The 12,535-nt window shown below is 51.5% G+C and overlaps 1 protein-coding gene across 2 annotated transcripts; it reads left to right on the plus strand.

Moving 5' to 3' along the window:
* Positions 1 to 1,769: 1,769 nt before the first annotated feature.
* Positions 1,770 to 9,200, plus strand: TMEM221 (transmembrane protein 221). 2 transcript variants are annotated; one of them, XM_032627569.1, is made up of 4 exons: positions 1,770 to 2,315; positions 4,591 to 4,676; positions 7,731 to 7,961; positions 8,630 to 9,200. In XM_032627569.1, exons 1-4 carry the CDS (start codon positions 1,996 to 1,998, stop codon positions 8,689 to 8,691), a joined length of 699 nt encoding a protein of 232 aa, XP_032483460.1. In that variant the 5' UTR covers positions 1,770 to 1,995; the 3' UTR covers positions 8,692 to 9,200. The 2 variants fall into 2 exon arrangements, with proteins under 2 accessions (XP_032483460.1, XP_032483459.1); XM_032627568.1 differs by having other exon boundaries at positions 1,780 to 2,315; positions 7,731 to 9,194.
* The last annotated feature ends 3,335 nt before the right edge of the window (positions 9,201 to 12,535 follow it).

A 12,535-nucleotide genomic window follows, 5' to 3' on the forward strand; every position in this document is an offset into this window, starting at 1 on the left:
GTTGTGGAAAACAGGCAGTTCCCCAATAAGTTAAACAGAGAGTTACCATATAACCCAGCGATTCCACTCTAGGTGTAGACCCAAAAGAAATGAAAACAGGACTCAAACAAATCGTTGTATGTGCATGTTCTTAGCAGCACTATTCACAATCGACAAAAGGTGGAAACAACCCAAATGTCCATCAAAAGATGAATGAGTAAAGTAAATGTGGTCCACCCATACAATGAAATGTTATTCAGCCATAAAAAAGGAATGAAGCATGGTCATATATACACTACCAAACATAAAATAGAAAGCTAGTGGGAAGCAGCCACGTAGCACAGGGAGATCAGCTAGGAGCTTTGTGACCACCTAGAGTGGTGGGGTAGGGAGGGTGGGAGGGAGGGAGATGCAAGAGGGAAGGGGACATTTGTGTATGTATAACTGATTCACTTTGTTATAAAGCAGAAACTGACACACCATTGTAAAGCAATTATACTCTAATAAAGATGCTAAAAAAAAAAAAAAAAAGGAATGAAGCACTGACACGTGCTACAACATGGATGAGCCTTAAAAACCTTATGCTCAGGGAAAGAAGCCAGACACAAAAGGCCACATAGTGTCTGGTTTTGTTTATATGAAATGTCCAGAAAAGACAAATCCGTAGAGACAGACAGTAGATTGATTTGTGGTTACCAGGGGCTGAGAGGGGGGAATGGGAAGTGACTGCTAATGGGGGAGGGGGGGAATGGAAATTCCAGAACTAGATAGAGGTGACGGTTGCACAACGTTGTGTATGTACTAAATACCACTGAATTGTTCACTTTCTAATGGTTAATTTTTTTTTTTTTTTTTTTTTTTTGCGGTACGAGGGCCTCTCACTGTTGTGGCCTCTCCCGTTGCGGAGCACAGGCTCCGGACGCGCAGGCTCAGCGGCCACGGCTCACGGGCCCAGCCGCTCCGCGGCCCGTGGGATCTTCCCGGACCGGGGCACGAACCCGTAGTCCCCTGCATCGGCAGGCGGACTCTCAACCACTGCGCCACTAGGGAAGCCCCTCTAATGGTTAATTTTATGTCGTGTAAATTTCACCTCAATTTTTTTTTTTTTTTTTTTTTTAATTTATTGACTGCGTTGGGTCTTCGTTGCAGCACGCGGGCTTCTCGTTGCGGTGGCCTCTCCTGTTGCAGAGCATGGGCTCTAGGTGCGCAGGCTCAGTAGTTGTGGCGCACGGGCTTAGTCACTCCGCGGCATGTGGGATCTTCCCGGACCAGGGCTCGAACCCGTGTCCCCTGCATCGGCAGGCAGATTCTCAACCACTGCGCCACCAGGGAAGTTCCCACACCTCAATTTTTAAAACTTAAAAATAAATAAATAATATCCCCCAAAATGTGCCGTGGGAAGAACAAAGGCTAGCAGCGAAGGACAGGTGTGCTGCTTGGGGAGGGGGTGCAGGAGGGCCTCTCTGAGGTGGCTGACGTTTCTGAAAACCTTGAAAGAAGGTGAGCAGAGGGGACATTCCAGCCAATTGCCGGATCCACGGGTAGAGACCACATATCAGCGCGAATTATTTAAAAATTCGTTCAAGTTTCTTTTCCTTCTTAAAAGACAGCAATGAAACAGGTGCTTGGGGCGGCGGGAGGGGAAAATGGGGCACTTGAATGAGTTTATGGATCTGTGAGGCTCTCTGGATCCCGCCACGGCGCCCTTATCCCACGTGGGACCGCCTCCGCCCCTTCTTCGCCCCGCCCCCCTCAGGCCCCGCCCCTCCAGAACTCTGAGGCCAGGAGCTGTCGCTCACAGAGAAAGAAAAGACTTTGTCTCAAGTTTTCCCAGAGCTTTCTCGTCCTCACCGCGACTGGCATACCGAGCCCTCTGCGGCCCCGACAATATTCAGAAACCCCCCCTGCGGCCCCGCCCCCTCTGGACCGCCGAGGGGCTCGGACGCCCCTCAACTCCCCTGCCCCCTAAAATCTCTTTGATTCCTCAACTGTCCCATAGGCCCGCAGGACCCCTCCATGGCCAGGTCGTACGGCGGCCGGGTGCTGGCCGCGATGATCCTTTTGGGCATCCCCGCGGCCGTGCTGGCGGCGCTGGGCGCGCAGCTGCTGTTCCAGCTGCAGGCGGGCCGCGCGGAACTTCGAGGACCGCGAATCGACGTGGTGGGCCCGGAGCTGGGCGGCGGCCCTGGGCTGCCGGAGGACGCGGCCGGGGCGCTGCTGCCGCTGGCAGCCGCGCTCGCCGCCCTCGCCCTGGTGCTGGGTCTCACCTGCCTGCTTCTCGCCGCGCTTTGCGGCCACCTGGGCGCCGAGATGGCGCGGGGACCGGGCTCCGGCAGGTAGGAGGACCGGCCCCTCTGCCCGGCTGGGGGCTGGACAAGCCCGGGGGAGCCGCTTCCCTTCTCTGGGCGTCACGTTGGGGGAGAGCTTTCCTTCCTCACTCCCTCCATCCATCTTTCCCTTCCTCCTTTCTTCCATCCCTCCCTCACTCTCTTTCTCCTTCTCTCCATCCATCCCTCCCTCCATCCTATATTTGTTGAAAATTTACAGCAGGTACAACTACAGCTGGGACCCCCTTTTCAAAGATGTGGAAACAGGCTCAGAGAGGGCCTGGGGTCAGTTAGCCCCAGTGTTGATAGCGTTTGTCATTTATGGAACCCTAAGCTCTAGGTGCCCCCCACTTAATGTGGATTAACACAGTGAAGCCCCCTGGGTGGCTGGTGCTGTTATTATCTCCCGTTTTAACAGTGTGTTAAAAAGAGTCTGCTCTCTCTAGGCTGCCAGGATTGGAAGGGAGTGGACTGGATTTGAACTTGAATCTGGTAGAGCCAGAACATGTGCCCTGGCCCTGGGTGGGGTTCCTTGTCAGGCACCTGAGCTCGGGGATACGGGCACTGGACAGGGCGGCTGGTGGGTGCATGTGGAGTGCGGAACCTTCCTTGAGCCAAGGACTTGGCTGTCCCATATCTGAGTGTTTCCTTCCAGGATGCTGGGGGAGGGGAGCTGGGATCCTTGTCCAGGATTCCATGGATTTGAGCAGATGGGAGATTCCACCATTTGATCCCATCCGAACTGTGCACCCTCCATCTGATAGTTCAAGGGGTGCTGAAAAGCATGCGTTCTGTCAGTTGACAAATATGTGTTGGGCACCTGCCGGGGGCTGAGCCGAGCATTTGGTGTTGGCGACCCAGCAGGAACCAGGCGGACCTGGACCCACCTTCATGGGGACACAGATAATGAAGATACAAAACAGATCAGTAATGTCAAATGGTGATGAATGCCGGAAATGGATGAAAATGCGGTGATGTGGTGCAGGAGGACAGGGTGGGGGATGAGATGGGACCATCAGGGGAGGCCTGTGTTGAGACTTGAGGGAGGAAAGGAGGCAGAAGATCTGGGGGACTGTGATCCAGCCAGAGGGAACAGCATGTGCAAAGGCTCTGGAGCAGGAATGAGCTTAGGGCGTTAGAAGGTGATAGAGGTGATTGGTGTGGCTGAAGGGTAGATAAGGAAGATGAGGGCCAGGAAGTGAGAGGTACTGGATTTTTTTTTTTTTTTTTCCGCATGTGGCATGCATGCTCTTAGTTCCCCAACCAGGGATTGAACTTGCCCCCCGCCCCCTGCAGTGGAAGCATGGAGTCTTAACCACTGGACCACCAAGGAAGTCCAAGAGGTACTGGATTATATAGCACTTCCTGTGCTGTGGTGAAGCCCTTGGGGTTTTCTCTGACTGAGAGTTGTGAGCCAGGAGGGATGTGATCTGACTTAAGTTTGAAAGAACCCACTTAAGTTTGAAAGAACCCACTCTGGCCACTGTGCAGAAAAGGGGTCAGGAGGGGAGTTGGAAGGCAGACCAGGGAGGAGGCCATTTCCATGGTATTGGTGGGAGGTGAGTGATGATGGAAGCTCTCAGAGCTTCCTTTTCCTGATCTCACAGGACTGGAGAAGGGCATGCACCCAGCGGAAGCACTTAGCAAGGGGCTGGGCTCAAAACTAAGTCCTCAATCCATGTCAGCTCTTGGGAATCTCTGTTTTATTGTCACTGATAACAAGTTAGCCTCAGTTTTCTCACCCCCAAATAAGCTTATGGTCTGTAAAATAATGGAGGTCAGATGTTTAACAAGTGTCTGTACACAATAACTGCTTCATTAGTGTTGGATGTTCGAATGGACTGATGTATATGGATGGGTTTTGGGGGAGGGGAATGGGATGGATAGTGACTGGATGGATGAATGGACAGATGGTTGGTTTGCTCGATGGATGGTGACTGGGAGATAGACGATGGATGGATGGGTGGGTGGGGGTTGGATGGATGGATGGCTGGATGGCAGGTGACAAATGGATGAATGGATAATGATGGATGTTTAAATAAATGGCTGGATGGATGAACAAATCATGGTTAAATGGATGGATGGCTGTATGGTTGAATAATTGATGGGGATGGATGGATGGTAAAGGATGAATGAGTGGGGGGATAGATGAGTGGATGGTTAGGTCCTCACATAGACCTCTAGTTCCCCAAAGCTGGACCACTCCCCCTACCTCTCCTCCCGAGCCTTATGCCACCAGCTCTGCCTCCTGAGCCCATTTTCTTCCTGCCCCCCTCCCTGCCAGGTCTGACTGGTTTCTCTATGACTGCCGCCTCCTCAGACATGTGGCCCTCGGCCTCTTCTGTTGTGGGGTCTCCGTCTACTTAGCAGGTACGTGCTCAGGATAGAACATGGGGTATAGGGCCCTGGGTTGTGGTGACCGGGGGTAATAGCCCCACAACTGGGGTCAGCTCCAGAGGCAGCCTGCCTGGTTCACTCTTGGCTCCTACACTTTAGCCCATGGCTGGCATCTGATCCCAGTGGGGATTCCATAAATGGCAGCTGTCTTCAGAACACCTCTGATCCATCAGTTTTCTACATTTGGTTTGAATAAAAGTTTCCAAGTCCTTGGTGGTTTCTGGAGATAGCGTTTCACAGGTTGGCCTTAGCAAAAACTGTTTTGGTCACAAATATCTGAATCCAGCTCAAGAAGGGCTTAAGAAAAAAAAAAAGTACGCTTCATAAACCAGAAATGCAATTCTAAATCCCAACACATGAAGCAGAGTAAAAACTAATAACCTGAGTGCCAGAGGGACACACTGCACTGTCTTTCCTTCCCCGACTTATAACTTTTCTTTGATCAACATTCTCTCACCCACACATGCTGGTAAAGGAATCCAATCATCACCTTTCTTAAAGAGACTCCTGACGTCTTATATTTTGTTCTAATCTTGAAAAATATGTTGCTGGTGCTGGAGACTCAGCGCTGAATCATACATAGATCCTTGGCAGCCTTATAAACAACCTGTTTCACTGGAAGAAAAACAAATCAGCTGACTGAAAAACAAGGGATTTGCTATTACTGTTTTTCCTTAGTACCATAATAGAGAAATAGAAGTTTACAAGATATATTTAAAAGATTTATTCATGAGATATGAGCCTAGGGGTCATTGTGGGAATTTGTATGTACAGCGCAGCGAACTCTGCATAACTCTTGTTGTTTGACTTCATAAAATGCTCTGGATTTTATTAAGTGTGGAACTTCCCTGGCGATCCAATGGTTAAGACTCTGCGCTTCCACTGCACGGGGCGTGGGTTCATCCCTGGTCAGGGAACTAAGAACTAAGATCCCACGTGCCACGTGGCCAAAAACAAAACAAACAAAAACAAACAAAAATGCTCTGGATATGTGTTTTTTAAAAAGGAGAGTGGATGGAGTGACTCGTGTATCTGAAAAGATCAGGGGTTATTGGCCTCAGCTGTGGCTGGATCCCCGCACTCCAATGAGGTCTTCAGAAATGCTTCTCACTTCATCTCATCACCTGCCGTGCCCTGAGAAAGAGGCCTGTCTCTGTAAGAGCTTTCAACACAATACCTATGACCTCAAGCCTTTTCATAAGCCAACAAAAATGTTGGAGACTTGGAGAATAAAATATTCTTATTCTAAAATACAAGAAAATTCACAAAGGGCAAACAAAGGTAACTATGTCAGCCTCATTAAGCATTAAATTAAGAATTTGTTCAGCTCCCATTTAGATTCTTTTTGAGGATAGGTGACCTCACTCAGCAAGAATTCCTGAGCATGTCCAGCCAATCATTCATTCATTGCTAACCAGAGCCAAAATAATAGTTATAAAGATCTTTCAAAAAAAGAAAAAAATGTTTAGGGCTTCCCTGGTGGCGCGGTGGTTGAGAGTCCGCCTGCCGATGCAGGGGACGCGGGTTCGTGTCCCGGTCCGGGAAGATCCCACATGCCGCGGAGCGGCCGGGCCCGTGAGCCATGGCCGCTGAGCCTGCGTGTCCGGAGCCTGCGCTCCGCAACGGGAGAGGCCGCAACAGTGAGAGGCCCGCGTACCGCAAAAAAAAAAAAAAAAAAAAAAAAAAAATTTTAGAGCAGGGACTTCCCTGGTGGTCCAGTGGCTAAGACTCCACGCTCCCAATGCAGGGGGCCTGGGTTCGATCCCTGGTCAGGGAATTAGATCCCACATGCTGCAACTAAGAGTTCGCATGCCGCAACTAAGACCCAGAACAGCCAAATAAATACATAAATAAAAATATTTTTAAAAAATGTTTAGAGCAAAAAAAGTCCTTGGCCTCGCCTTAATATGTCAGACATGATGCATTGTGGCATCTTCAAAAGCAAGAGTACAGAGCTGGAGAAAGCATTAAAACAGCCCACAAAGTGCCAAGAAGTCCTTCAGCTCTGGGCTTCTCTTCTACCAATTCCCTAATGGCTGCAGTTAGAAAATAACCCTGTCCTCATAGGCCAAGCAAAGGTCCCAGGGCTGACTCTGATTGGCTGAGCTTGGGTCATGTGATAGCCATGCACCAATCACTATAATCAGGGGAAGCAGTGCTCTGATTGGCCTAGAACCATACATGTCACTGATGCCAGAGTGGTGGGTCAGTCCTTCTAGACCAGTGACCAGGGTAGGGGTAGGGACTGGACCAGCACTTCTCAATGGGAACTGATTCTGCCCCTGAGGGAACATTTGGCAATCAACATCTAGAGACATTTTTGGTTGTCACGATAGGGCAGGGGGAGCGTACTACTGGTATCTGGTGGATAGAAGTTGCTAAATGTCCTGCAATGCACAGGACAGTCCCCACCAAAAAGAATGGTGGTGCCAAATGGACATCGGACAGGGCAACAGAGAACCAGTACAGGTCCTCAAGGCCAGGTCGTCAACTGTCTTTTTTGTTTTTTAAGATTTACTTTTATTTATTTTGGCTGCTCCAGTTCTTAGTTGTGGCACGTGGGATCTTTTTAGTTGCGGCATGCGGGATTTTTAGTTGCTGCTCTTTAGTTGTGGCATGCATGTGGGATCTAGTTCCCTGACCAGGGGTGCAACCCAGGTCCTCTGCATTGGGAGGGCGGAGTCTTACCCACTGGACCACCAGGGAAGTCCCCGCCAACTGTCTTGTTGTTCAGATCAGCAAACTGAGGCCAGAGAGGGACTGTGATTCACTCAAGGTCAATCACAGGGATTCAGAAAGCCTGAGATCTGAGTTGTTTCAATCGTGGTAAAGTACACATAACACACAATTTACCATTTTATAGTAAAACAGATGTGATGATGATGTATTTGTCGGGTGTGAAAGGGTTAGATGAGTTCGTCTATGTGCCTATCATAATGTACAATTTTCTATAACTGCTCTCCATTTGGGGGAGCTCTCCCAGGGGTTGGAGAACAAACGTTGAATAAGAGCCGTTTCCTTCCCCAGCACTATCCATCTACGCCCTGCTTCTCTTCGAGATCGAGACGGGTGCAGCAGCTGCCTCCATCCTTGGCTTGGGTGCTCTGGTCCTGGTGGCGGCGCTGACCCACACTCTACTCCGGGCCGCCCGGGCCACCCGCCGTGGCCTCCATGAGCTGTCCCCACCGCACTTTGAAGACGACCCTGTCTGCCCTGCTGAAGTCTCCAAGGCCAGCTCCAGGGCTCAGCCCCAGCAGGGTACCCATCACTGGACCCCCTACTCATCCTGCCCAAAACCTGGGGACTCCCTCAGATCCATGGTTACTGCCACAACACCTGCAGCCATAGGGGGAGGCCGGGAGGGCAGCCTGCCTGCATTCCGCATGCACCGGACACTGTCTGCCAGTGAGGGGCACTGGGAAGAGGTCACGCATGAGATGCGCAGCATCCTGAGCCACAGGCCAGGGGGTTCAGGGAAGGACTCCACTCTGGTGTGAGCCCAAAGATCAAGGATAGAGACCTAGTGTCAGGCAGCAGGAAGAGGACTCTTGTAGAGATAGCTCCAGGCTCAACCACAGTAGCAGTATAACTTGATTTCTCTCTCAGTTCACAGCATCCCTGACGTGTGTCCTCAAGGTTGCCTCATGGCACAAAAAGGCTGCCAGGGCTCCAACCTTTACCTTTACCTCACTCAGAGAGAAAGGCAGAGGGCCAGGACTTCTCAGGAGATTTTGGAAGTTTTCCTGGGAGGCCTTGGGACACTTCTGCTTATACCCCATTGGCCAGAACAGAGTCATGTGGCCACGCTTCAACACAGATGAGACAAGGAAATGTAGCTGCCCAGAATGAATAAGATTCTGGTATAGGCAGGAGGGGAGGGGAGAGCTCAGGCAGCATGTCTCTAAACATCTCCGTCCATTTTACAGATGAGGAAACCGAGGCCCAGAGAGGGGCAGTGACTCACCAAGGGTCCCACGGCCAGTATTGAGCATCAGAGCCAGGATTCGAACCCAGGTCCTGTAACCCCCATGCTGCTGATAGTGCAAGTCTCAGACTCTGCGACTCCTTCCGGGCTGTGAGCGTTTGAAACCTGTGTGTGCGGAGCTCAGAGCAGCCCAGGGCCATGGACGCACCTGGAGGCCTGGACCCAGACTCCTGGCTGTGGGCCTGTGGCTGAGGGCTTCACCGCTCTGTGTCTCAGTTTCCTGGTCTGTAAAATGGGAATGGAAGCGGTCCCTCTTCCTAAGGCTCCCGTGAGACTCCGTGTGAGCCATTCCAGGGGCCTGTGCGTAGCAGGTCCTCAAGGCGTGTCAACCTGTGCTTCTGTCAGTCGGGGTGCCTGGTAGCAGGAAAAGGTGGGTTGATGGCCAGTTTCTGGGACTCTTGGAACTGACAGGGCTTGGAGTGGATAACTCAGAGCCTCAGGGGGTCTCCGGAGGCCCTGGCCCCACCCCTGTCCAGCACAACCTGAAAATAAACTCCATGTCACTATTTCCATGTCATCTGAGCCATATCCAAACATGCTGCGTGGCCAAGTGCAGACCCAGGATGAGGGGTGGAGTGAAAGGAGTGGGGGTAGAAAGGGCAGGAGTCAGGGGACAGAGAGTGTGCCCCTTGTAGAGCCAAGTCTGGGGCCCATGCCCCACAAATCTTCATGCATATACGTTTCACAGGGTGTGGGGATGGCCTGGTCCCTGCCCCAACCCCAAATGGACAAATGTCCCCAGAAGTCTCCCAACCCGTCCCTTCCTGGGCCGCACAGGGACTCAGGGGTGGAGGAAGCTCAGCCACACAGTGGCTTGAAGTCCCCCAGGACCCATCTCCGTGGGCAGAGAGGTGGCAGCACCCAGCAGGGAAGCTGGTCCCCAAACCTGACCTTGGGTAAGGATTCTGATGATCAAGTACAGAGTTGGGTGCCCCATTGGCTTGGATCACCTCCTTCCTGAGCCCCTGGGAGGCTGTACAGACCTCCTCCTCCCATATGGCACCTGTCACAAGGGGTGCCCACGAAGCATAGGCTCTCGGTGAGCATGAAAATATCATTGAAGAGGATCGAGTCAGAATGAATGTTGTGTCACATGCCTAGTACTGCAGACACACACCAGGCACTTCCAGCTTTAGTTAATCCTTAGGACAACCCCACTCACAGATGGGCAAACTGAGGCCAGAAAAGCAAGGTCACTCATGTGAGAACACACAGCGGTGGTGATGGCTGGAACCCCATAACCCTGTCGTGTAGGACACCAGGACATAGCTAGCGCCCGGGAAACACTGGAGACTCCAGTTTCTGAGAACTCTCTGGAATGGGGGAGGCCCTGGGGACTCTGAGGGTGGGCAAGAGAGTTGAGGAGGAAGGACCCAAGCTGGCTGTGTGTGAGGAGTACCTAGTGGACTGGTCAGGAGAATTAGAAGCTAGACCTCTAGGCCTAATCTTCAAGGCCAGGACTAGAGTGCGGGTACAAAATTTAAGGAGGCTCTAAAGAACTGAAAACAAGGGTTCAGACAAATCCTTGTACACGTGCATTCATAGCAGCGCTAGTCACAATCACCACAAGGTGGAAACAACCCAAATGTCCATCAATAGATGAATGAATAAACATAAAGTGATCCATCCATACAGTGGAATATTACTCAGCCATAAAAGGAAGGAAGCTCTGACACATGCTACAGCATGGATGAACCCTGAAAACATCATGCTGATTGAAAGAAGCCAGACACAAAGGCCAATGATCCCATTGATATGAAATGTCCAGAACAGGAAAATCTATAGAGATATAAAGTAGATTAGTGGTTGCCAGGGGCTGGGGGAGGGGGAATGGGGAGTAATGGCTAATAGGGATGACGTTTCCTTTGGGGTGATGGAAATGTTCTGGAACTAGATAGAGGTGATGGTTGCACATCGTCCGTGCGCTAAATGCCACTGAACTGTACATTTTTAATTGGTGAATTTCATGTTATGTGAATTTCACCTCAACTTAAAAAAAAAAAAAGAAAATTTAAGGAGGCACTCACTCTCAGGTTCCTTCACGTGCAGGTGGGCCCCAAGTTTGAAGCGAGCACCTCCTTAAATATGGGTCCTACGTGCTCACTAGCCTCATCCCAGTCTGATCTCTGCGCGTCCTCCTGGGACCAAGAACTGGAGCCTTGGAAAGTCTGCAAGGTTACAACGTGGGAGGCTGGCTGGAAACGCTGCCCACAGTCCCTGCTGAAACCTGGCCCTGTTGTCAACACCGCCCTGGATGGGGTGCTGAGCACCTTCGTATTTTGATCAGAATCTGGCGAGCAGGGAAGAGGCTGGTCCTAGGGCTGGAGCCAAACGCTCTGGTTGCTCCCTGTCCTGGGCACCTGATGAGGGTTTTGTGTTCCAAGAGCCAGCTTGGACAGACCTGGCTCAGGGAGCAGTCATGCGACCTGCACTTCAGTTCCTTTCTTTATAAAATAGGGCTAATCCCGGAATCCCATCATAGTACAGCTGTGAGGACCAAATCGGAGAGTATCAATGACTCCGTTAGCTCCACGGGCCTTACCGACATAAGTAGCTGTCGGCATCCTGGTACATTTTGAGGTGTAGACACATCTGTTAAAGATGCTGCCTTGGGGACTTCCCTCGTGGTCCAGTGGTTAAGAATGCGCTTTCCAATGCAGGGGACCCAGGTTTGATCCCTGGTCGGGGAACTACGATCCCATATGCCGTGGGGCAACTAAGCCCATGCGCCACAACTACTGAGCCCGCACGCTGCAACGAAGAGCCCGTGCACTGCAACGAAAAGATCCCGCATGCCACAACTAAGACCCGACACAACCTAATTAATTAATTAATTATAAAAAAGATGTTGCCTTGGTTTAGGGTCATCAGAACCAAAGGCTGAGATGATTGCCAAGATGTGGTTTACCTGGGAAGTGACCCCAGGAAGCCCCGGAACCCTGCAGGGGGCGCCAATGGGCAGATGGCGCTAAGGGCAACGGGGGCTCGATCCCCCTGGGCACCCCAGGGAGACAGTATAGAGCACACATGGCAGTCGGTCCCAGCCCAGGGGTGAGGGGGCTGGGATATTTATCCTCCTATTTCCATCAGGCATTAGCTGAGAGCTGTTCCCAGAGGGACTGACCCCTCACACTTCTAGCCTTCCCTGTGCACCAGCTAGACACGCTCCTCTGGTCACAGGAGGCCCCAGGCAGGGTCACAGGTACTTGCTGTGGAGGGGAGGGAGGCACAGATAGCATCTGCTCCAGCTTCGTGGCATTTTTGCAACAGCAGGCATAAATGGGATATTGAAAGCACTTAACTGTGCTATTTGTGGTTGAGAAGAGCTGTTGGTTTTTGGATGCCCACCATGTGCCAAAACCCTGCCTAACTCACACAAGGGTCACCACTGTTGCCCCCTCATCACACCCACTGGTCTCCCACCTTTACTTCTGCAGGTAAAATCTTCTGAAAGTGGCAGATGGAGTTGGGGTCCTCTGTGCTGGTGACATTTAGAACAGAAGGTCAGATGCCACCTTGAGGGAGATTGCTCAGAGCAAACAAGGGGTCCGTTTCCCCCAGAGAACACTTTATTAAAAACACTTTAAGGGCTTCCCTGGTGGCACAGTGGTTAAGAATCCACCTGCCAGTGCAGGGGACACGGGTTCAAGCCCTGGTCTGGGAAGATTCCACATGCCGCGGAGCAACTAAGCCCGTGCCCCACGACCACTGAACCTGTGCTCTACAGCCCGCGAGCCACAACTACTGAGCCCACGTGTCACAACTACTGAAGCCTGCCTGCTCTAGGGCCTGTGCTCCACCACAAAGAGAAGCCACTGCAATGAGAAGCCTGCGCACCGCAACGAAC

The sequence above is a fragment of the Phocoena sinus genome, chromosome 3 (assembly GCF_008692025.1).
Source record: "Phocoena sinus isolate mPhoSin1 chromosome 3, mPhoSin1.pri, whole genome shotgun sequence".
NCBI lineage: Eukaryota > Metazoa > Chordata > Mammalia > Artiodactyla > Phocoenidae > Phocoena > Phocoena sinus.

Excerpts from the sequence above, each read along its gene's own strand:
- TMEM221 (XM_032627568.1), top strand. The coding sequence starts at position 1,996 with ATGGCCAGGTCGTACGGCGGCCGGGTGCTGGCCGCGATGATCCTTTTG. Across the intron at positions 2,316-4,590 it reads CGGGGACCGGGCTCCGGCAG|GTCTGACTGGTTTCTCTATG; the intron begins GTAGGAGGACCG and ends CCTCCCTGCCAG. Across the intron at positions 4,677-7,730 it reads GGTCTCCGTCTACTTAGCAG|CACTATCCATCTACGCCCTG; the intron begins GTACGTGCTCAG and ends TTCCTTCCCCAG.